At 37.0% G+C, this 25,696-nt stretch overlaps 1 protein-coding gene across 3 annotated transcripts in view; it reads left to right on the plus strand.

Annotated features, from left to right (window-relative positions):
- Positions 1 to 25,696, plus strand: part of GABRB2 (gamma-aminobutyric acid type A receptor subunit beta2) — a 164,760-nt gene that overhangs the window by 56,991 nt on the left and 82,073 nt on the right. For all 3 annotated transcript variants that reach the window (XM_074915710.1, XM_074915709.1, XM_074915711.1), the window contains one exon: positions 2,140 to 2,360. In XM_074915710.1, the coding sequence (XP_074771811.1) occupies positions 2,140 to 2,360 (221 nt within the window). The remainder of the gene's footprint in view (positions 1 to 2,139; positions 2,361 to 25,696) is intronic.

The following is a 25,696-nucleotide window of genomic DNA, read 5'->3' on the forward strand; positions in this document are numbered from 1 at the left end:
TAAAAAAGAGCGTTTCCACCATAGAAATACATATCTCTGTGAAAAACAGTTTATACTGATTCATCTGAACGCACACTAGAAGAGGCAGGGTCAGTTAGTTTCTAGGTGCTGTGTCACTGTTCAGAGAACTCTGCTGGAATAGCCATGGTTGTCACAGGCCCTCCCTAACTCATGATTTAAGGGTGGGCCATGTACATTTTAAAGTGAAAAATTACACCGGCCTAATTTCTGCACACAAATTTTTATTAATAAAGAAGGGAAAATTAGTTTTCTGGATGCTCAGACGTTGGTAATAAAAGTAATATCTGGTTGTGATTATCTTCTCAATTTGCCATTGACACTGGCTTAAATTCACATACTTGGAGGTGCTTCACTGCTGTTTATAGGTTAGGACTGATGGCCCTAGATGCTCTAAAATCAGTGGAGAGAGATATGTCTCCAAGGCTTGAAGTTAAGTAGGATGAATCCCACCTCGCTGCATAGCAGTGGAAGAAATTTAGTGTCACTGTTTTCCCATTCACTGAGAAAGGTAATTTTTCCATGTACCTTTTGTGCAATTTGATGTTTATCAAGTGCTTGGCTATCATGTGAAAAGATACTTTCTATAAAACATTTTTTTAAGTGAATGTCTGATTTCTGACAGGGGCATTTTTGTAGATTATTTTTTAGAAAGTTTCTTCTGTTTAACTGCAAAATAAGAAAAAAGTTATTTTGTGTGTTGTGAGAAATTCTGTGTAGTGTTCATGTGTCAATTTTTTTTTTTAATGAAAATGCTTGTAAAATACAGCTGTGGCAGATGCTTTTAAAGTATTTCAGCAGGAAGATTAATGTTGCTTTGCCAACTGTAATAAAACCAGTTTCAATAGTGGTCGCTCCTTTAAAGTATAAAGTATAAATGAGAACTAATATTGCAATTCATGCAGTAAAATGTTCATATCTTTCATGCTTTTCTGTGTTGTGCAGGGCTAGAAATTAGTTTGTGAGTCACCACAGTTAATTATTTGTTGTAAGTTACGTGGGATTTCTTGTTTTCAAGTGCCTCAGCCTGAGGCATAGATACAGACTTTCATACTCTGACATGGCTGAATCCTGGGGTTGCTGATAATCACAGCAGCTGTTGTTGATTTTCTGCTGAAAGGAACCTTTTTTTAAGCTAACTTCTCACTATTTAATGAAGTCCATGTTAAATATGAATTCTAAATCAAAATAGCCTGAGGCCTGATTATGACTTCTGTGGAACAAGCAAACAAAATATTGGCTTTAGAATATTCTTCCTTTTTGTATTCCTTCAGTATTGTTTTACAGCCCTTGACCCCATGGACCATGATCATTTGTGTATTATTTATGGAGTTTTTTTAATATTCTAATTAATTAATATTCTACCTATGTATAACAGGTCTTACAAAATATAATTTTTGTAATTATATTTTTCTCTAAAACATCAAAAGATCAAAGGATCTCCAAAGTATTGTACATTAGTGGTCTGTATTAAAACAAAGCAAGTCTCATAATAATGCAGATATTTACCCAGATGCTTAATTGTGCTCTCTGAATTGTTCCATTGAAGTAACCAGAGTTACTTCATCTGTAAAATTAAGTAGAAGACTAAGACTCTGTAGAATAGAAACCTCTGAGACTTCCCATTGATTTCAGTGCCCAGGGGGAAGTTAACAGACTTTGAAGAGATTTTAATTTAGAGAAGTGTTTGGGTGGTAACTGCGTCTTTAGAGTTACAAGGCCTGGTACAGAGCTCTACTGAATACAGTGGAGACCATGAGATGAAATTCAGATTTGTAAATGTTCCTTTTTCCTAGAGCTCCCAGCCTTATGAAGTGCTACAGAAATTACAGACTGTTAAGTGTCTACGAATTTGTTTCCATTTTATTTTTAAATATTGAAATGAGAACTCCCAAGTCATTCATAAAATGTAAATATCCCATCTTTTCTGTATTCTCATTTCTATTAAGTATACACAAGATGTTCAGTACTGTAAAAAGAAATAAATCTACTTATGAAAACTCTGAACAGAAATGTTTGCCTTTAAGAACAGTTGCAGTGAATTAATGTGTATTTACATTATTTTGTTTTGCGTATGTATGCTGTCTGTTTCAATGAAAACTTTTTTTTTTATAATCACAGGACTATACCTTGACAATGTACTTTCAGCAAGCCTGGAGGGATAAGAGGCTGTCATATAATGTAATACCTCTAAACCTTACTCTGGACAACAGAGTAGCTGATCAGCTGTGGGTTCCTGATACCTATTTTCTGAATGACAAGAAGTCATTTGTACACGGTGTCACTGTGAAGAACAGGATGATCCGCTTGCATCCAGATGGTACAGTCCTTTATGGACTCAGGTCAGTATGAACCATTTCTAACTCTTTTTAGTCTTTTAATCATGGCTTCAAATTAAATCCCATTCTTTGTCTTTTTTGATGCTATTCTTTTTATTGTTGTATTCTATATAACTGATGATATTCCAGAAACAATTTGAATTTCAGTATTCTAAAAATGAATAAAGATTTTTTAAAAACTTTTTAAATACAAACTTTGGAGATAAACTGCCATTTTTAGTACAATTCAGACTTTCTTAGGAACAGATAAGACTGTAAATATTATTTTTAATGCTTATTCTGGGTTAAAAGCCAGTTTTAGAACTGCTTCCTCAGAGGAATTGCAGTAAGAAATACAAAAAGAGAATTAGAGGGGGGAAAAGGGAAAATGTATATGACAGCTGAATTGATAGTTTAACTAAATTATATATTTTAGATTTTTTTTTTTGGTTGGATATTAGATTGCTTTGTATGCTACCCAATTTTCTGATTTTCACTAAAATGAGGTGTGACTTGAAATGTTTTTCAGCCTTGTGTTATTACTGTGTGTGACTGGATGGAGAGTGGTGACTGGAGAAATCAACAGAACTTCGCTCTTGAGAAGTTCTGAAAACTGGGGGAAAATGTCTGTTTAGCAGTGTTTATAGAAAGAAGTAATTACTGAGAAAGCATTTTAAATATATTCCTGCTAAAGATGGCTGACTTTACCTACTCATACCATGTTAAATAGAAAGCAAGAATTGACTGGGCTTAAAAAAAAAATACTGCAGAACTTAAATCTAGAATGTCTCATATTTTCATATTGAATATAACACAGGATAATCATTTTGGGGAAGCTAATTCTTAAAACTCTTATTAGCGTATTTCTTCTGTTTTCAGTGAGGTTTTTCTATTGTCTACCTATAGCTATCATGTCAAGAAGCATGCGCTTTTAACTTGGTTGTTTTTTACCCAGCTGTAAAGGAAAGCAGCACAGTCTTACATATTTAGTTCTGTCACTTGAACAAACATGACCGTGAAGCTCATGTCTAATTAAGATGATCTATCACGAGTCACTGATCTGGATGTGCTTAGTTTTGTTATTGCACTTTAACATGCAGGTGTTTCTGGAAATCCTTACCATGAACTACTTAGATTAATAAGACAGCTGAGCAAATATAACTAATCTTGATATGTATTAGTATGTTTCTCTTCAGAGGTTTTTGTTTAGAACATGGCTCCCTAAACTGGAACTCAAACGTCCTAAGCTGTCCTAGGACTTCAGGCTTAACCATTCGGCATTTAACTTCAATTTCCACACCCAAACATGAAAATTTCTAGGGTGGTAAAGTTCAGCCAGTCACTTGTGCCAGGAAGTGCCTTTCCAAGGACAGGCAGCTTCTAACTCTTTGGTCGAAACCATTCTCCTTGAGATGGAGAGAGACTAGGTCAGTGCTCTCAACCACTATGCTGGAGTCAGACTTCAAATGCCTCCAGTCTGGATGATCCTTGGACTCTTGCAGTCTGTGCCAGATGGTGACTCACCTCCAGAAAAGGGGGGTGGAAAGTGTTAAAATGTTCACTTAGAAGATACTTGATGGTTTTGAGGCACTCTCCTAATGTGTAAAATGCTGATTTAATTCTACATTGTAGAACCTAGAACATCTTCCACTTGGTGGAGATGTGGATTTTTCCTGACTCCTTAGCTTCCTCTGTGTTTAAGAAATAGCACTGCCTCTTATGGCTGAGAGATTATTTTTCTACTTAAAAAGTAAAAGAAGAAAAATAAAGGACTGTGATAGCTACTAAAAAAAAAAAAAAAAAGTTAACTAGCTACATCAGGTACACAGCAAAAGTATGCCTTCTTGAAGTATGACCACAGTAGTAAAGTCTGTAAGTAAATTTATGAGCAGCAGCAGGGCAATCTTTATGAAACATGAGAACATTTTGTTAAAACATGCAAAAATAATGGGGTTTTTTTTGGCAGGAATGGAAACAATGTATTTCATTGTGAGATCTGTAGCACAGCTCAGATATTCTCTTATGACCTGTAGATAAACATTTTGTCATATATAACTAAATGGAATTAATTTTGATTTACAGATTCTGCTCTTTTGTGCTGCTTATTATAATTACCAATTTGTATTGTGTCCAATTGTGTTTTCTGTGTGAGAGCAATTCTAACTTTGGCCCTATGGCTGGGAGCAAGCCTGGAGGGGTTTTTTATTGTTTGATGAAACAAGAGATATTTGGTTCCTTAAAATGGTGAAACTTTTTATTGACAGTAAAGTGAAATATAAAACAACTACCTAACACACATTTGCATTAGTGGAGTGAGAGCCATAAGAGTGTAACAAAGATTTTGGTATAGTTTTCAATTTAAGACTGTGAAATGATTGTGTTTTTATTATTATTTTTCAGAATAAATTATGAAAACAGTACCAGGTTTAATGTTTTCAGTAATTTTGGCTTTTTGTTGCTACTTGTGATAAATAATTTTCATGCTGTCTTTAACAATCCATAATAATTTCCATTTTTGAAAATGTTGGTAAACAGTAAATAGAGCTCAGAAAAAATTATTTATTGCAAGAATCAAGTAAAAGACGGATTTTCTTTCAAAAATTTAAAACCATTAATGAAAAATACTTTTTCTAAGGTTTTGGGGTTTTTGTTTCCCAAGAGAAACAAGGTAATGGCTTAAAAAAAAAAATTGGTAACTTTGAAAATGCTTGCATAAAATACTCTGAAGCACTACAAGAATGAGCTTAGTTGTCTTTTTTTTTTTAATCTGAATTGGTATTGGTACTGCTTCACTGTCTTGGGTGAAACCATTCCTCTTTTTCATTGAGCATATATAGCAAATCAGTGTTTTAATATCTTCTATGATGTGATAAAGTGAAATATTGTGTATTTTTACTTATAGCTGTTTAATGTACTTAGATGAAACATTGTTAATGCTTTGATCCTTTATTTCCCAGAATTATTTTTTTTAATACTTGCAATCACAATATAGTATCCAAAATGGGTTTAGAGTAATTCTGTATGTTATTTCTGTGGTAGGAACTTGCATGCCGCCCAAAGGAAAGGTGTTTAGAATAATTTTCTTCTATGCTGAGAATTTCAGCTCAGGAAATAATTAATTATCTAGTATTCCATTATACCTAGCAATTTCATATTTGCGATTATCAATTCTTACATCCCTTTTAAGACTCTGCTTGGTACATTTCAAGTGTTTTCTTTTCCCTGTGAGCGGGTACAAGATGAGTGATGGATGTGAATTCTGCCTTCATTCCCTTGTTGTGCTGAAATGAATTGTACCCTGAGGGCAGTAGCAAGATGACTGTCCCCCTGTACTCCCCCTACCTATTGCAAAAGATTAGGGGCTGCATTTGTCTTGGGTCCATCTGCAACTATGTACCTGAGCCGCAAAGAGGGGAAGGACACCACTTGTTTCTTGGAGAGGCAGTGTTTTCTGGTATAGGGACTATTCAGCTTTTGAACAGAAACTTAATATCTGAGGACATGGCAAGAAAAGTTCTAGCTTTTGACCATAGGATATTAATAAAGTCCATCTTGTTTTCTAGTGCAAGAGTGACTAAATAGCCTCAAGTCCTGGAAGGACTGTCAGATTAAAGTTATCAGCCATTATTAGAAATAAACAATTATTATTCTTAATTTCATGGAAATGGGGATGTAGCAACACCAGTTTAGTAATAAAAATCTTTCTTTTCGTCATTATACCTTATGCTGTATTGAAACCTGTGGGGGAATGGTCCTTGAAGTTACTTGCTGCATTTAGGAAAGTGCACTTGAGTGGATACAGTAGATCGGTCACCATATAGCTTTCCTCCTCTTATATGAATTCACACACACTCTGTCCCGAGTGTTGGAGGAAGCATAACCCTATTTGTTCTTCAAGTGAAAAAAAGAAACATGTTTAACGGTTTTTCTCTAGCTTTTGTGACATATACAGGTTAAAAAAAAGGAAAACATTTTAAGCCAGAGTACGTTTGGTTGAAGAGTTTTTCTTTGATCTCAGTTACTTGGATAAGCAAGTTTGTTTTAGTGAAATCTTGACTGCATCTGTGTACATGTATGTTTGTAATATATATGAATCAAAATGTTACACTAGTTAAGAACATGTTGCAAAGGCCATATTACTATGATTTTGAAAAGAAGTATGTCCATTTCTAGCTTTATCTTTTCTTTTCCAGTTTGTAAGATTTCTGTCTTCCTGTGCTTGTCAGGATGTAGCCTCCTTCCAAGGAGGACTGCAGAGGCAGTTGCCAAGGGCGAGAAACAAACTGGAATATCAATATAGGTCTGTCATAGTTGGATAATTACCATCAAAACATCTTATATGTCCTAATTATTAATGATCCATGAACAAGTTTTTGTGATGAAATGTAGGTGATCCTCCCTCCTCCTTCTTAGACTCAGTTGAGTAGGTCTCAGAAAGGCTTTTTGGCTAAAATGTTTCAAACACTGGGGTGGATGGGGCAAATACACATTGGTAACACAACAGAATTACATGATTGGCCATATTCTGCTTTTGCCTTCACTGGACCATGTAGCAAGCAATGATACAATTCTAGTGTTAAGGGTTCAGTTTTATAGCTTTTAATAGTTTTATAGCTTTAACTGTCTATTTAATCTAATTAATTCAACATTAATCTGATTTAAAGTGTCCACAGTAGTGATAATACTTAATGTCTGCGTAGTATTAATTTCCACATAGCTTAAAAATGCCTGCTTAATATTAATTTCTACATATAATTCAAAAAAACTGTACACTATTACTGTTCTGAAGAACAACACTAGTGCTGCATTAATTTACTTTAGCTTACATTTACAGTGGCATGTTCTTACTTTGAGATGCTTCTACTAAATTGAGATTACGCTAAATATCAGTCTTAAATTTTTACTATTGTCTCCCCATATATTTATATATAAACATGTATGTATAAGTGTATGCACATGCAAACACATACATATATGTTTCTGTGACTTCTGTTTCATTTACCTTGATTGCTGTAAGCAAATTCGTTGAACTACAAGTAATCTTATTACCAAAATGGTAATGTATAAATGTAACTGTCCCATTCTTTTATGCTCCTGTAGTTTAATTTCTATTTTGGATATAGCAAGTGGTGACCCCTTAACATTGTTCATTCCTTTTGTTTTTCCTAACAGAACCCATACATGATACGCATGTCAGATCTGATTAGATTTAACATTGTGAAGGTAAATTTCAGGAAGGACTAGGAGGCAGTTTTGTAAGCACCTGGCTTATGCTGTCACTGAAAGCAGGGAGAGAGAGAGAAATGACTAATAATGAATGTAGACATCTATATGGTAGCTATGATGTCCTCATAGCCTGCCCTGTTCATTGCAACAGGGCATTAGTTAAAGCCACAACTGAATTGTGACCAGTTTTTTACAGAGGACATGACATACTGGTTAATTCTAGGTTTAGAAGGATTTATTTGAGGGATAGCTGCCAGCTATTTGTTTTGGGAAAATGCTTTTTTTCACATTCCAGTTGCAGTATGGTATTTACAAATATGACTGAACTTTCTTTTTTTCCATTTAAAAAATGGTTTATTTCATATTATTTTCATATTCCATCTGGCGAGAAAATGCTTCTTTGATGCCAAGACCAGAACATTCAATTGATGATATACTTAAATCACTAAAATGGTAGAAAATTGCAACATACAGTCTTAAATGAAGAGTCATTACAGGGAAAATTACTATGGCTTAGTAGTTAAGATGACATGCAATGCGATGTAAGTGATTTGACAATGTATATAGAAAAGTAAACTTAGAGGACCAAGATTCAAATCTAGAATAACAATCAGTTTACAGTAGGTTGAATAAGCTTGAATAAGATATGCAGCCAGAACTCAGGAAAAGATACAGCTTTAACTAAATTTCTGTATGGTGAAATACCTGGTTTATATTAAAATACCTGGTTTATATAATACACATAACAGATACAGTTGCTATGGTAGATAAGATTTGTTGTTTCTTAAATTTATTTTTATATATAAAAATATACATATAAAAAATTTCCCCTGGCTTTTAACATCAAATCTGTGCTAAAATGCAGACAGGAAATTCAACTGTCTTCTGGTCTAGTCTCTGTAATTCTGGGGCAGAATCACTTCTCTGATATTTGCAGCCTGTGGAAGCACTGGAAGTTTTCTGAGTTTCTTTCCAGAGTTGGAATGCAAGATTTGAGAAGAGTGACAAGCAGGACCCTTCTGTTTGCAAATTCAGAATAGCTACTTCTTTAAATAACTTTCTCACTTTTTTTGCTGGAAGAGGGCATTTGAGTGTTGTGTGTCAGAATAAGGAGGAAATTAAGTTTAAAATGCTAGGGCTAAGTATACTTGAGGAAGTGGCTGAAGACAGAGCTATTTCCTGTGGTTCTGCACCATTAACAGGCTGGTTTTCGAGAGATTTACTTACATACACTTCTGGTAACAGTCCTCACAAGGGAACTCCCTGACAGTGGTTTGGTCACTGAGGACAGATACCTATATGATGAAGAGTATTGTGTACTTTTGTATCTCTTCAGTAGGCTGGTTTTATGCTTTGTGTATCTGAAGCTTGCGGGTGTGTTTTTGCTGAAAATTAGAATATACGTAGAGCTTCTGATAGGGGCCAAATCCTGTGAGGTGATGACATTTCCATCCTTTTAAGCCGAAAGAAAACCAAAATTAGGTAGAACAGAGGAGTTTTGTCAGAAATTAAAAACTTGTCTGGTTTGAAAGCTAAACAGTTTCACTTGCCAAGAATTATTTGATACATCGCTAACTATAAGTTTCCAACCCAACCAGCAATAATTCCTAACTATTTGACTGATATAACCTAGTAATCTCCTGTAAATGAGAGAATTTTGTGTATGACAGTCTTGTTTTGTCCTCTCTTTATTTCGTGCTACCAGCATTGAGTCATGTGAATTTAAAATAGTCCTGGATGCTTGGATTTTGTGTTGTCTCAGCTGTGCCTTCTGCTGTCTGCTCACTCAGTTTCAGCTGCTTGGAAATTTTCACTGATGCAAGTAAAATAGATTCTCCCACACTTTGCTCTATTAAAATAGCCTGGGGCATTTTTGTTGTATTAATAGACTTGTTCAGCAATTTAACTTCTCATATACAGCTTGTTATCTACAAAATCTGATGGACAGTTTAAAAAGCAATTGCCTTTCTAAGTGCCTGTAGTTCTCAGAACATACTGTTTGAGAGGTAAATTTTTCATGCCAGACATCCTTCAGTAAATCATATGATCTTTATTTTGCTACTTCTTTCTACCTTTGTGTTGTGGTTTTTTTTTTTCCCTCCCCCTATAGGGCTTAGTTTTTGATTAAAATCCTAAGCATAATTTGGAGGTAAATTTCCATTTTTCAGTTTCAGGACCATAAAATCATTTCTGCTAGCTGGAATTAAAATTACATCTTTGGACTGCACATGAAATTTCAAATATCCATGTAATTCCCAAACTTCCTCTGCAAGGAAGAGAGATCTGTCCTACCTTTTTGCTACAAAAATATATTTCCAGATGGTGGACAGAAGGTGTTTAAAGACTTCTTAATGCCCTTTCATGCTAAGCAAAAAATTTCTCAAAAATTGAGCGTTTTCATCTTTCTCAATTTTGGGATTTCAGAAAGGATGAAAAGGACCTGGGCTTCTTTTCTGGGGTGGTAGATGTTATTTTGGACACTGTGTCCTGATCCTGGTAACTCTCCAGGGGACAGGTGTTTATGGTTCCATCACATTGATGTCGCTCTTGGCTGTGCAGCCCCCCACTCAAACTGGGGTCTTGTATAACCTCAGGGGAGAAAAAGTAATAAATATTATAGTGAGGTACCCTGTAGGAACATAAAGAAGCCCTACAGTGGGATGCTGTTCTGTCACTCTAGTATATCAGCTTGAGCACCATCTTCCTCTTTCAATAGCAACTCAAAGTAGTGTTGCCATTCATAAAGAGATGTATAAACATAGTGCATATCTTCATGAGGTTGTTGCAAGTGTCGTGCCAGGGACATCAAATCACTAGTAAAAGCATAATATGAATTTGAGGGCCAAAAATGTACGTTAAATGCCAATTTGAAAATTAATGTTAACCATATTAGACATTAGGCCCTTTTATTGTCTCTGTTCGAGTGATTTTGGCCCAGTGGAAAGAAAATGTGTCATGCAATGACACAAATCTTCAGATTGAAAATGTTTTCTTGAATGTGAAGTTTCAATTTTGTCTTAAAAGAAGAAATTAAATGGTACAATAGCTTTGTGTTGCCCCAGTTAAGTATGTATGTTTTCTTAATTTTGGGTATCAGTCTTAGTCATTCTTTTTATCTCATGTAAGCATGTAACACTAAATCTCTTGATAATGACAATAAGGGCGTAGACAAGCATTGCGAAGAGTAAATGAGAAGTAATTTGTTTGGGTAAGACTTGTTTGAACATGAGAATGTCAGTACTGTGAACAAGTGTTTCCATGTTCACTGGGTAATTTTTGATGTTAGTGCTCATATTTACAGGTGCAATTACTGAACTTTCAGTTGCCAGCACTTGCCAAAGTTAAGGCATGGTCTGACGCGCAGTTGTTCAGTTTTGCATGAGAAATGAGGTGAATTGGATTTGTGTGTCCAAATTGTAAAGGCTGTTATACATACACACTTATAAGAACCCTTAAACCTTGCGTGCAGGTGTTCAAAGCAGGAACTTTTGAAAACAGGCAGAAATAAATGCAAATTAGTAAAAAGCTGTTGCAAATTGAAGTCATGTAGCTGTTGTGAAGACTTCATAAACTTTGACTTACCTGTGAAGAATGATGCACAATTATGTAGCATTCTGACTACAAAGCATCATCTGCATTAAGAAGAAAGCATTACTACCCCAATCTCATTATTTGGAAATCCTAGGGTGGGACAAGTCAGATACCAGCTCTTGTCTTGCACAGTGAATATAGATCCAGCATAAGGAAAGGAACTTGAATCCCAACATGTTGCTTAAGTGAATTAATTGTTGTCTTAACCAGACAAGGTATCAGCTCTCACCCAAAGTATGGGCCAGATTCTGTTTTCCTTACTTATGCAAATAGTTTCATTGAAGGTCCCAAGGAATTCAGCACAGAAATACTACTGCTGTTATTTCTAATGATATATAAACTGAAGACCTGGGCTCTCTCTGTGACATGAAACAAATCATACAGCTCCTCTACCTCAGTTATTCCATTTATTAAATTGGAATACTAAAACCTTCCTTCTCACAGGGGTGTTGTGAAGATTAATTAATTAGTTTGTAAAGTGCTTTGATCCCATAAAACACTACATAAATGCCAGCCATTATTATGAAGAATTATAAAATGCCAGCCTTCATATGCACCTTGGGATAGCTGTTTTATAGATACAAATCTGTTTCATTCTCCTTAGAATCACATTGTTTCACTCTTCCTACATAGCAGCCCATTCACAAAATGAGCCAATTTTAGGAAAGATACAATTTTGGGAATAAAGAGGAGATCACTGACTGTCATAAATATCTTTTTCAATTAAGGACTCATAGATTAAAGATGCATTTTGCAGTAGGATTTGGAAATGGTATAATTTCAGAACACCTCTTTCCACAGCAGGAGGGAGGGTAGTTGGATTTTAAATACCTCCCCTATCTGAAAGAAAACAAAGATATCGTTCTACTTCAGTTGCTTTATTAGATCTTAAGTATGGGATGAGTATTCAAGAGGGTCTTTTATTTTATGTGAAGACGCTGTTAAATCATTAGTATGTGAATAATTAATTCAATTAAGCTTAATAAGGAAAAAGCTTTAAGTCACAGGAATCTTTTCCATTAAAAGCCCTATTATCCAAGATTATTACATTGCAATGAAGTTAAAAAAAAAATCTGAGTTTTATTGCCTAGCAGACAGACTGTGGTATTTGCTCTATATTAGCAAGAAATCTCCATCAGCTGTAGAACCATGTAATAGTTTAAATTGCTTCAAGGGTACTGCATATTCCAAATACAAATAGAGGTCATCAAACATTTAATCTTGAATTGAAATTTAAATATTAACATAATTTAGAACTACTTCAATCTATTTTATTTCCCTTCTGTAATGTCTTTTATCATATAATTTCATGTGGTAGTTCCATCCTGACAATGGAAATTCTCATATAGGAAGGACACAGATAGAGTCTCAAAATGCCCTGACCAAGACTTGGCTAATGAGATGGATGTTAAATATGTGTATAACACATGTTTAAATACATTATATATGTATTTCATATATAAATACAGTATATGTATATATCTTTAAAGTTCTACTGGCACATATTTTTTTGTCTAAAATTGGTAAAATCTGAGATGGATGTCATAAGTAGGGTCAGAGAGCTTTAAGAGTGAAACTTTAAGGCGTTGCATGCGTAAGAAAAATCAATGTTATGACACTGTGTTTAGAACTAATAATACCTCTTCTGTTTCCCCTGTCTCTGTGGGTCACAAATACTTTCTAGTTGTTCTTGTGATGGTACAGATGAAGTTTTTCTTTTACACTTTTATGAACATTACTGTAAGACATTGTTGAATACTATTTCTTAGATGAAAGGAACATTTTTTTTCCCTAGCAAGTGTTTTATCTGAACGAGCAAGGACTTGGGCTTATTTTTCATTCCAGCTAAATACCTAGTTCTAGAGATTGTTTTCAAAAAAAGTTTTCCTTTATTTTTGAATGCACCTTCTGTGAAGAGAATAACTGGTATGTTCACCCACTGTTTTATCATATTTTGTTATTGAGCTTTACAAAATGGTAAAACGGTTTCTGAGAAACAAGAATTGCCTGAACTCCTAAAATCTAAGTATTTTTTTTTATGGTTTTCCCATATCTCCTGGGTCTATTTTCTCTTTCTTTTTTCCTCTGAAAATTTAGATTTCTTATGGCCCTCAATGTGCAAAGCAGCTTAGAAGACCTTTTCTTGGAACAATATTCAGTCTTGCTTAGGAGGAGAGAAACTAGATGAGTTGCAAGAATTTCTGGGGTTTCTGTGCTTCCAGATAAGTTCTCCAGACTCTAGGGATGTCTGTAAACATCTGCAGAAAAGCACTTTTAAGATGTTCTTATCACTGATCTTTAGGCTATACTGCAGGCATTTGCATTAGCCATTCCGTGAATAGTTGTTTTTTCTCCTCTAAATCACTTGTGTAAGAAAGTAATACTTCCCCCCCCCGCCCCCCCCCGGTGTTTTTTTCCATTCTGAATAGGCATCTTGAGAACACTCCCTGCTTCTGCTAGTCTAGAACCATGTAATTTGTGGAGAGAACAGAAAAAGGTTGGAAAACCATTCTTTTAAATTCACTTGAATGTGCCATCTGTATGAGCAGATGGGGAAGAATGTCTCAGGGCCAGAAGGAGATTGCGAGATCAAATCACAAGGAAAGAACTACATGCAGACATGTTCCTACTGTCAGAACAAAAAGGACCTTAGTGACTACCTCAGTGACGTGACCTAGTCTGATCCCTCAGAAACTGCTGTTTCCGTAGCAGAAGGTGTTTCACGGGGCTGTAATCGTTACCATATAGATCCCCACGGCAGATACTCTGTGGACACTGTCATTTCTGGGCAACTGCCAGAAAAGAAAAAATGTTCAGGTCCCTAAATTATTCTCACATATGATCTGTAAATCCACATTCATCATTTGATGGGGAGGGTTTGCTAGAGTGCATTAAGCTCCAGCTTCTGAATTGAGAAATCATTATGTTTTTTCCATCTTCATATGGTACAATACGTCATTCTTGAGAATGCTCTTAAAAAATTGCAGTAAATGTAGATTAATTTGTATACGTGACATCTTTCAACAGGTTACAATTTCTGTTGTTTGATGGCTGTTGCTGACAGTGAATGTCAATTCACAGATGCTGTGGAAATAGAATCATAGAACTGTTTATGTTGGAAAATACCTTTAAGAGTTTAACCATTATCCTAACACTGCCAAGTCCGTCACTAAACCATGTCTCCAAGTGCCACATCTAGATGTCTTTTAAGTACCTCCAGGGATGGTGACTAAACCACTTTCCTGGGCAGCTTGTTTCATGCTCGATTACCCTTTGAAGAATTTTTTCTTAAGGAAATTTTACCTAATATTCAATCTAAGACTCCTCTGGTGCAACTTGAGGGCATTTCCTCTTGTCCTGTCACTTGTTACATGGCAGAAGAGACTGACACCCACCTTACTACAATCTCCTTTCAGGTAGTTGTATAGAGCAATAAGGTCTCCCCTGAGCCTCCTTTTCTCTAGGCTAAACAACCCCACTTCCCTCAGTTGTTCCTCATAAGTCACAAGACTCTTCTCTAGAAGCTCTAGACTCTTCAGCAGCTTGGTGAATGTCTTCCTTGTAGTGAGGGTCCCAAAACTGACACAGTATTCGATGTGCAGCCTTACCAAGACTGAGAACAGGGGGACAATCACTTCCCTGGTCTCACTGGCAACACTCTTTCTGACAGATGCTATTGGCTGCCTTGGCCACCTGGGCACACTGCTGGCTCATATTCTGTTGGCTGTCAACCAACACTACCAGATCCTTTTCTGCTGGGCAGCTTTCCAGTCATTCTTCCCCAAGCCTGTAGTCTTCCATGGCATTGTTGTGACCATGGTGCAGAACCCAGCACTAAGCCCTTGTAGAATCTCATACAGTTGGCCTCAGCCAGTCGATTCAGTCGGTTCAGATCCTTCTGTAGAGCCTTCCTACCCTCAGACAGGTGAACACTCCCACCCAACTTGGTGTCATCTGCAAACTCACTGAGGGTGCACTCAATTCCCCTCATCCAGATCACTGGAAAAGATATTAAACAAAACTGAACCCAGTGCTGAGCCCTGGGGAACACCATTTGTGACTGGCCACTGACTGGATTTAAATTCATTTGCCAACACTCTTTGGGCCCGGCCATCCAGCCATTTTTTTTCCCCAGCAAAGAGTGCACCCATCCAAGCCGTGAGCATCCAGTTTCTCCAGGAGAATGCTGTGGGAAATGGTGTCAAAGGCTTTACTAAAGTCTAGGTAGACAACATCCACAGCCTTTTCCTCATCTGCTAAGCCGGTCATCTTGTCATACAAGGAGATCAGGTTAGTCAAGCAGGACCTACCTTTCATAAACCCTCTGACTGGGCCTGATCACCTGGTTCTCTTGTAAGTGCCACATGATGGCACTCAGGATGATCTGCTCCGTAACCTTCCCCAGCATCGAGGTCAGGCTGGCAGGCCTGTAGGGCTGGAAGGAGGATCCAGGGTACTTCTTGTAGATGGGCATCTCATTCGCTGACCTCCCCAGTTAGCCAGGACTGCTGAGAAGATGTTTGAAATTGGCTTGGTGAACACTTCTGCCAGCAACCTCAATACCCTTGGGTGGATCCCATCTGGCCCCATAGACTTGTGTGTGTCTTAAGTGGTGTAGCAGGTCACTAACCATTTCCCCTTGGATTATGGGGGTTTGATTCTGCTCCCTACCCCTGTCTTTTAGCTCAGGGCCTGGGTACCCTGAGAACAATTAGTCTTACTATTAAAGACTGAAGCAAAGGAGACATTAAGTACTTCAGCCTTTTCCTCATCCTTTGTCACTACTATGTTTCCCCCTACATCCAATAAAGGATGGAGATTTTCCTTGGCCCTCCTCTTGTTGCTGATGCGTTTACTGAAACATTTTTTAATTGTCTTTTACACCAGTAGCAACATTAAGTTCTAGCTGGGCTTTCGCCCTTTTAGTTTTTTTCCCTGCATAAACTTACAACATCTTTGTAGTCCTCCTGAATGGCCTGTTCCTTCTTCCAAAGGTCATAAACTCTCCTTTTTTTCTGGAGTTCCATTCAAAGCTCTGTTCAGCCAGACTGGTCGTCTTCCCTACTGCCTTGTCTTTTGGCACATGGGGATGGCCTGCTCCTGCACATTTAAGATTTCCTTCTTGAAGAATGTCCAGCCTTCCTGGACTCCTTTGCCCTGCAGGACAAACTCTCAAGGCACTCTTGTCAGCCAGTCTCTTAAGTGGGCCAAAGTCTGCTGTCCAGCAGTCCAAGGTAGCAGTTCTGCTGACCACCCCCTCCTTCCTTCTCCAGGAATTGAGAACTGTCGTTTTGTGATCGCTATGCCCAAGATGTCCTCCAGTCATCACATCACCCACAAGTCCTTCTTTGTTCTCAAACAAGTCCAGTGGGACGTCTTCCCTAGTTGGCTCACTCACCAGCTGTGTCAGGAAGTTGTCTTCCATGCACTCCAGGAACCTCCAAGACTTTTTCCTTTCCACTGTATTGTATTTTCAGTAGACATCTGGTAAATTGAAGTCCCCCATGAGAACAAGGGCTAATGATTGTGAGACTTCTCCCAGCTGCTTACAGAGTATTTTGTCTGCCTCTTCATCCTTGTTGGGGGGTCTGTGACAGACTCCCACTATCATATCTGCCTTGTTGGCCTTCCCTCTGATTCTTACCCATAAACATTCAAGTCTATCATCATCATTGCCAAGCTTTCAACAATCCAAAAACTCCCTGACATACAGGGCTAGCCCACCACTACTTCTTCCTTGCCTGTCCCTTCCGATGAGTTTATAGCCATCCATTGCAGCACTTCAGTTGTGCTAGTCATCCCACTGTGTTCCTGTGATGGCAACTGTATCATCGTTTTCCTGCTGCACAATGGCTTCCAGCTCCTCCTGTTTGTTGCCCAAACAGTTACAGCTTATACATATGTTTTCATTTACTGACAAGGGTCTCTCTCTTGGGACTGTATTTAAAACTGACATTTAAAAATATTTGCTCCAACAATTTATCTTTGAAAGTGAAAGGCATATAAAAGCATATGCACTTTTAGTGCAAAAAACCTACTTTTCCCAAAGCCCTGTGTGGGGTTGTAAAGACACAGGGGATTATGCAGCTAACGTTTGTTTCCACTTAAAAAATAGAGATAGACCTTAACAACCACTGCAAGTCTTAAGTTAGTTTTACTGTAGAAGGTGTTGCATGCCAGTGCTTTGCCTGTTTAAAGTGCTTATGGAAAATTTATTCAGTATATATTGAAAAATGTTATGGTGCATTCTCTTCAGTGTCAAAATGAAACAAAATGAGGGATGAGTAGCTGTTGAGGAAACATTTCAGGACTGCTGTTTCATTTGCATTAACTGAAACTGATGCAGTATGGTTAGAGCCAAGTGTTCTAGTGTTTATTTTGCAGGCTTCCCTCTCATGGACCATAACGTTTCTAACACTTCAGTGTGTTATTTCTGTCAATCCTGAACCTATCCCCTTTGGAGATCTCTGGGTGAATATCAGAAATGTTGGAGCTAGAAGAGTGTTTTATTACAATATTGCTATCCATAAATTCTGTCCCCTTTTTTGTTCTATGCTATTTGTGACTTTCATTGTCATGCGACTTTTTACAGCAAGTTGTTACTGGTGGAAATGCTAGCAAAAATTACTTTAAAATAATTGTTCTTTGTATAGTTCTTTTTTTTTTTTTTTTAATGTCAACCTAATATATGTGTTTTAGAATAATAGCCATGTACCTTAACAAGGCAATATAGTGAATACTGCATAGGAAGAAACACTCCAACAAAATTTGGAATGCTTCTGCTTGTGTGGGAGAGCAAAAAACCATTAATTTACCGTGATCGTAAGGCTCCTCGCAATCTACTTCATGGATGTTTTTACCAAAATGTTACAAATCTTAGGCAGTGAAAACCACTTGAAAAGAGCTTATAGAATCACAGAATGGTTTGGGTTGGAAGGGACCTTAAAGATCATCCAGTCCCACCCCCCTGCCATGGGCAGGGACACCTCCCACCAGCCCAGGTTGCTCACAGCCCCGTCCAACCTGGCCTTGAACCCTGCCAGGGAGGGGGCAGCCACAGCTTCTCTGGGCAGCCTGTGCCAGGGCCTCACCACCCTCACAGGGAAGAATTTCTATCTACTCTCTTTTGGTTTAAAATGGTTACCCTTGTCCTATCCCTACAGTCCCTGATCAAGAGTCCCTCCCCAACTTTCCTGTAGCCCCTTTAAGTACTGGAAAGCCTACAGTAAACATGACTACAGAATGTTTGTATCTGGTCAGCGGAGGAGGTAAATCATTTTTGGACCTTGCTGATAAGATTTATCCTTTCAGTGAGATATTATCACCTGTGTTAGCGTTCTCTCTCTAGAAGATGTCTCATACTTGTTCCAATTGGTTCTGTACGTAAAAAAACAGAGATGACAATCGGTGAATAAGATGGGAAACAAGACAAAGGCAAGGAGGCGCATACTGAATATTCATCCCTCTTTCCTTTTATTTATAATTATACACATTAGAAGCTTATTTCATAATTACATCCCAGACTACATTTTATTCTCAGCTAACAACTGAGAATGAAGAACTGTGCTTCTTTAAACATCAGTCTGTGGGCTGTTTCTACAACAAAAGGGTCTCCATAGCACGTATAATTCTAAAGTATGAATGTTACGTTATTGTTATCCTGAAATGCCTTTGAATATTGTTTCATAGTGTTAGTGTTGCTGCAGAAATGGCATGTATGACAGAGAGGAGATGAATTTTGTTGCTGTTGGAAATTTAAAGAGGTAATAGAGTAGATGTAAGAAAGATATGCCTTTAGTCATTTTCATATAATTTTGGTATGCCTTCAAGAAAATACATTCAAGAGCTGAAATACTTATCTAAAAAAGAATTGTATAAAGGCATTGCTGTGTATTAAACAACAACCCCTCCCCTTCCAACCAGAGTAGTTTATTTCCTTTTGAAGGTGGAGATGCTGAAGATATAGTCAATGACTTAATGTCATTGTTAATGACTTTTTCATAGCCTTCTGTGTTCAGCTGTTGATGCAAGATGTTTTTATGTTATAGAGAAAACACAGTATAATCTCAGGGAAAATATTTGCATGTCGTTAAGACTGAAAGATACTGATAAAATGTTGGATGCTGGTGTCCAGGAAGGTGATCTTGGTTTGCAGTTATGTATGTCGTTAATAATACAAATAAGTAAAACTTACCCTGGTTCTGAAAGGTCCTGAAGTTCTTTCTAGATACCTGTCCTGCAGGATTCAGTTACGGTGCTTTAAAAATAGTTAGTTAGCTTAAAAAAAAGGCAACAAACCAAACCAAACACCTGAAAAATCTGAGGTTGCATAAGTACAAGTAACAGTTTCAGAAGAGATGAAAATCTCATTGTTTGAGTGTATAAAGATCTTTATACACAAGGCTTTGGAAGAAACCTCTCCCATGCACAGGTGGTTCTGTAGGTTCCCATTGATGCTGCATGTGGGGCCCACTTGGGTAAATCAACAGCAACTGCAGTTTGCTGTTTAAGTCAGGCTTCCTGTCATCATTTGTTTTCTGCCCCTCCTTAGGTTTAACTGTACAGACCAAAAGCTTATAATGCATTTACATATCATGGCACTCTTTCTTTTGTTATATTGAACACTTGTCATTTATTATTTCCAAATCCATCTAAAAAATTATGTGTAGGGATATCTCAGCATCTCATACTGTGTTATGTTAATATATTATTTCCATGAGTATTGAAGGTATTTTTCATGTATTGAAGGAGACAGACTCCCATACGAACTGTTTATCTGATCGGATCTCATCTGCTTCACCTCATTTAATTTTCTTGAAGCTTCATCTTTTCATTTTATTTCAATACAGCTTTAATTTCAATACAGTCTGTATCTGTGATCTGTGGGATTACTAGGAAAATACGCTGTGTCCTGGTCATAGAAATAATGGTAAGACTGAATAAAGGCACTGAGATTGTTAGCAGTGGGAACACTACCCCACAGAATTGAACACAAGAAAAAGGGCAGGGAGAGTAATACTTTTTTGATGTCAAGAATGAAAGTATTGAAAGTATATATTAAGTGTTACCTCTGCTATTCATTATAGCTAGTACAGAATCTTATTAGTAATTTGTTCAGAGCAACGTATAGATATTAGATCAATATAAAGCACTTAGGAAATACATGACTAATCAGTGCAATGCCTGAACTATATAGCTTCAAGAAGGGAAAGATAATTGTAACTTAAGCTTATGGGGAAAAAAAAGCATTGATAAAGCAGTTTTTCTCACTTAGATTTCTTTTTTTTTTTTGAATCAAGATGCATTTATCAGTGCATTAATTAGCAAAAACAGCTTTTAGTTTTGCTTTGTTAAGTAAGGATCTGTATATTGCATTTTGTCTTATACTAGACTGATAGCTAAGCTGATAAACCTAGAGAATTTGCTGGGCCTGAGAAAATATCTTGGAATATCACTATTGTATTCCTGAATTTCCCACCCCTTCAAAATAGGGTGAGAATGTGGCAAACTTAGTATTGTGCGCATGGCAGAAAACCAGAAGTATTTATAGCAATAAGGTACCCTCATACTTTCAGACTTTTAAAATTCCATTTCAGTTGAGAGAAGTGAGCAGAAAATGAGGTTTCTTTTGTGTTGATTAGTTTTGACAGGGATGAGCAAGTGAAAAGTTTTATTCCTTGCAGTTATTTGGTTTTCGGCAGCTCTTACCAGCCTGGGAAAAGACGATGTTCAAAGAGCTTTTTAAAAGACATTAGTTCAGGACTAATGTGACAAATAATCTTTTGTCCTCCATCCTGAACGTGTGGTATCATTTAAGAGAACAGGGTGTCAGCTCTGCATTAGAGGATTCACCTACTAAAAAGGTTTTAGTTAAGCCATTTTGCAGCCAGGAATATCGAAGAGTTTCCATTCAGATAAACAAGTGCCTTTCAGTGTTGGCAAAAAGGGTCGATGTTAGGAAAATCATTCCCCCTCCCCTTCCCTGTTTGAGCATTACTTTTGTATTTCCAATACTGAGTAGTAATGAAAATAAACTGTATAGGTAAGTTGAGATCTGTGACTGACAGTGTGAGAGGTTGGCCCCCCCCAAATTGTAATTGATCAAATATATTGTCGTCACTGACAAAGTTCTCCTGCTTCCTTGTGTTTGATTCAAAAATGCATTATCCTCTCCCCTTCTGACTTTGCTTAACTATACTGTTCTGCCTCATCACCGTGTGCTCATCCACGCTTTCTGTTCAGCAATTTCCTAATGTAAAGTCTGTACGATCTCTAAATCTTTTGGAAAAGCCAGTTGTGGTTTTGTGGTCAGTTTTTCATTCAATTACAAACCTTGTTTATCCACTGAGTCATCATTTGCCTCTCAAATTTGTGACATGCTTTATTTTCTTTTCCTCCTTATTATAAAAATTGCTCAAATTGGGGGGGAGGGCCTTAGATTAATAGCATTAGGTTGTCAGTTTATCTTGATGTCATGCTTCTGCTTACTAACTACTACTTCAAAATCCATCGTTCTCATCCAACTCCAGTGAGACCGTTTTTAGAGTATTGTTTTGGAGCCACTGTGACAGCTTCAGTAAATGGTGAGTTTTAATTTATTTGTCTAATGAAGATTAGGATCTTGGCTAATGACTACATAGTCATAAGTGATGATGCTTTTCCCTCCTACTCCCTCGTTGCTTAGAACATATATTAATTGTGCAGATGGTAGTGGCTTAGCTATGTGATAGTTCGCTTTCCATCTCCTCCTCTCATGACATTTACACCATGCAAAGAGGGTGTATTGCCATCTCCTTATTTATGAAGATTTGTGATTCACCACCTGCCTTTTAAATCAAATACTAAGATTATGTCTTGTTGCTAAGAGGCAGAATTTGGATGTGCGCTTTCTTCTTTTAAGCACACCTGTGCCAAGTTTTGCCTGAAACATTCAAGCAAATCACAGCCAGAAGCACTGAATTTTCATCTTCATTCCTACTGACATGTAAAACTTGCAGTGCCTGTTTTATGTGGGTAACTATAAGTCATTCCTTAGGCATTCAAAAGATTCAGACTTTTAAGTCTGTAACCTAGCCAAAACTTAAGCCAAGATTTACAGGTATTTAAGTTTCACAGCAAACATTTTTTCGAATTACTAGAACAAGTGTGATTTGTGTGTGACAGATGGGAAGTAAATACTCATACTGCTTTTTTTTTATTGTTTTGCTTTACATTTATACATTATTCTGGTTCGCAAGAAACAACAGGAAAAATAATAATTTAGGTACAACTAATAAAGACAATTCCTTAAAATTTCTTCTTCTTTCATATCATCTGTCTGTCATGGCCATCCTACTTGCCAGATTGTCTACTCTTGCTTCTTTCACAGAATAGTATTGCCGTTTCTGTGTTCAAACATTTTCTTGATTTATTCTTCACAAAAGTCACTGATTTGATATATTTTACTCATAATTTAAAGGCTTGTTTACTTTTGAGTATCACTCCTGGGTTCCTGATCATTATTTGCAAATACTAGAGCAATTGGGTTTGGTCGTCTTGCTTTATTTAGCTCTCCATTTATTTAGGAAAGATCCTGTGTTGCAGGTACAATTGAAGTTCAGGATTGCTCTTTAAAAGACATTTTTGCAAACTGAGAGAACAGTACTTTTCCCATCAATGAGAGTTGTACCTCTGGTGTCTCCATATTAAGTGTATATATATTGTCTATGGCAATACAGGGATTAATACCTTTGTACTTGAGGCTGCTTGCGGGGGGGGGAGGAGCAAGGGGGTAATGAGCCTTTGGGTCACACAGGAGTGATGCTGACAGAGAGGGAGGAGTGGTTTTGAGAACTACGTTTGGCAAGTGTCAAAGTTCTTGAGATACAGAGTCAGAAATGTGAATGGAGAAGTGACCTAAAAAAGAGTAGAAGAAACCTGAAAGGAACTTGGTTTTCCTACATACAGAGTTGTAGGCTTGCATGGAGTGTGTAGTTTCTGTTACCTAACACAGAAGATGCAAATGTATTGCATAAAATGTACCTTGCCCTCTGAGGTGCTGGTGTTCTGAATTTAGGAGGCTCTCTGCTATTCCAATAAGAGAGAAGTTATCAAGATATTGTTAAGGCACTGCAGTCATGATTGAACCTATTGACTAGAAAATTACTTCGAGTAAAATGAAGAGCTGAGATATCCATTGCACCACAAACATACTTCCATGCTTTCAGCATCATAAAATTGAGACTGTTGACTGTTGAAAATTCTGAAAATTCTGGTTATCATCTCGGTGTCTGTATCTTAACTTCTGAAGGCCTGCTTCCTTAGTGCAGTACTGATGTTCATATGATTAGTCTTCTCATTTGTCAACTTGGAGGAAGATCAGAGGAAAGACATTTAACCTTAAAAAGGAAGTTATTAAATTGTTACTTTTTGCTAAATTTCTGGTCTAGTGTGAGAAATGAGACTTACAACCTATAAGAGAGATTTTGCAATCACTAGCTCTAGCTTTAGGTTAAATGAACATACATAACACATAACAGTAGTGATGAATTCTGGTCAGTATTGAAATATCTGAAAGTAAGTTTGTGAAATACTGAAGTGTGACAACTAAAAAAGCCCAACCAAACAAAAAACAAACAGATGGATATTTCTCCTCATGCAGCATTTAATTAGATACTTGGGAATATGTATTGTGAAATAAATATTTTGAAATAAGAATGCTGGGACTGGCTTGTACAGAACTACCTTACCCATTCAAGACATGGCAAAGGTAATTCCATGTACCTTTCCATACTTCTCACTTGAGAAACCTTCTTGCCCATGAAAGTGCAGCTGTTTCATTATACAGCATTTTCTCCTGCTGTCCCCATTTTGCAGGCAGGGCTGACTTAAAGTCCACATCCCTGCTAAGATTTTTCTGTTGAGCTGTTGTTTTAAAAAAAATTTCAAGCACATTTCCCGTAAGTATTATGCCTCATGGAGGGAGTGGAGCAAACTATTATTCTTGTACATTAAGAAAATTAAAGGATGTTCTTGCCAGGTAGTTGATGGAAACTATCATGTCCTCTTACCATCATTTGGTATCAGCTAAGTATTGACTGTGGACTTTTTAAAATATTATTTTTCATATTATCAAAGATGCTCATTGCTCTGCTCTTCACAGTGAAGACACCTCTGATAAACACCAGATTTGACGTAGGGGAACAAACTCAAACTCGAGTTTTAAAATTTCTACTTTATGAATGTGAATCCTAGGAAATATTTGTTTTGCTGCTAGAAATTCCTTCCTCTAAAGTCTATCAAACAGGCTGATTTTGTGAGAGGTCATCCACATTTTGCTGAAGGGCTGTGGCTGGCTGCCATTGCTCCCATGCCTGGGCTCAGGAGTGGGCAAGGAGGACCTGGCAGCCATCAAACTCACTGCCTGTGCCTCTGGGATGGCTCTGTACTGAACGTGCTGTATGGAAGAGATGCTTTCACCTTGTGGGTTTATGCCAGTGTTTTCAGTCATCTCAAAGCACCTGTGCATTTAATCGAGTAAATGCCTTTCTGATGCTCTGAATTTAATTTACTGAGTTTCAGCATGTGTTGTCCTATTGTTTACGTATAAAAGATTTTTAAGTAAAGCATGAGAGTAATTTTAGAGATTGTTTAAAAAAAAGAAAAACTATGTACTTTTTACAGTAAAATGATCAGTTTTAAAAAATCCCTGAATTCAGGGAATGGCTCCAGGACAGGTGTAACAAATCTCAGAGAAACATTTATTTTCTCATCAATCGTGTGTGCTGTATTCAGAGTAGGTCTGATACTTTTCAGCTGACTCATCATCCACCTCAATATGAACTAGTCATAACGTTTCTTGGAGAAAAGAAGGTCTCCCGTATAGCCAAGGTAACATGAAAAGCAATGGGGGTCATGTTTTCTAAATGAAATTATAAATGTACACAGTACAAAGAAATCCTTCATGTATAGCCTGTGTATTGATTCAACTTTCACTGCAGCATGAAGTGTTAAAATGCAGTTTGGATATACAAAATGCTAGAAGTGATACCTACTGTCTGCTGAAGTATATGGAAAGCAGAGACCTTATTAAACTCTGGTTAGAATCAGTTGAACTCTTCTGATTCTCCTTGAGACTCAGGTTATACACTGACGGATAATGGCATTGTGTACAGAATCGTCTCAGGCTGTTCTGCAGGTCAGAGTCAAGTATCTTCCAAATATAATAATTGATCATAAAGGAAAATAACTTTGACTATAGGAACTGATAGATCTCACTAACATTAAAATGGAAAAGAAGGGACATTGGTAAGATTACTGAAGCTTGTCTTAAATGAACACAAATTTTATTTATTTAAAAACATATTCTGCAGCAAGATACAGTTCTTGCGGTGTGTGGATTAGTGTTCTAGCTCATGGGGTCTAGTTACTGAGATACTTCAAATGTATGTTAGAAACATGAAAGGACCAACTGAATATCAAAAAGCTGCCTCTATGCAGCTTTTCTATTTAGATTTCCAGTGTTCAGTGTTTTGTATAGCTTATAAAGCTTTCAGTTCTTGCCT

This window comes from Athene noctua, chromosome 12, assembly GCF_965140245.1.
Source record: "Athene noctua chromosome 12, bAthNoc1.hap1.1, whole genome shotgun sequence".
Classification (NCBI taxonomy): domain Eukaryota; kingdom Metazoa; phylum Chordata; class Aves; order Strigiformes; family Strigidae; genus Athene; species Athene noctua.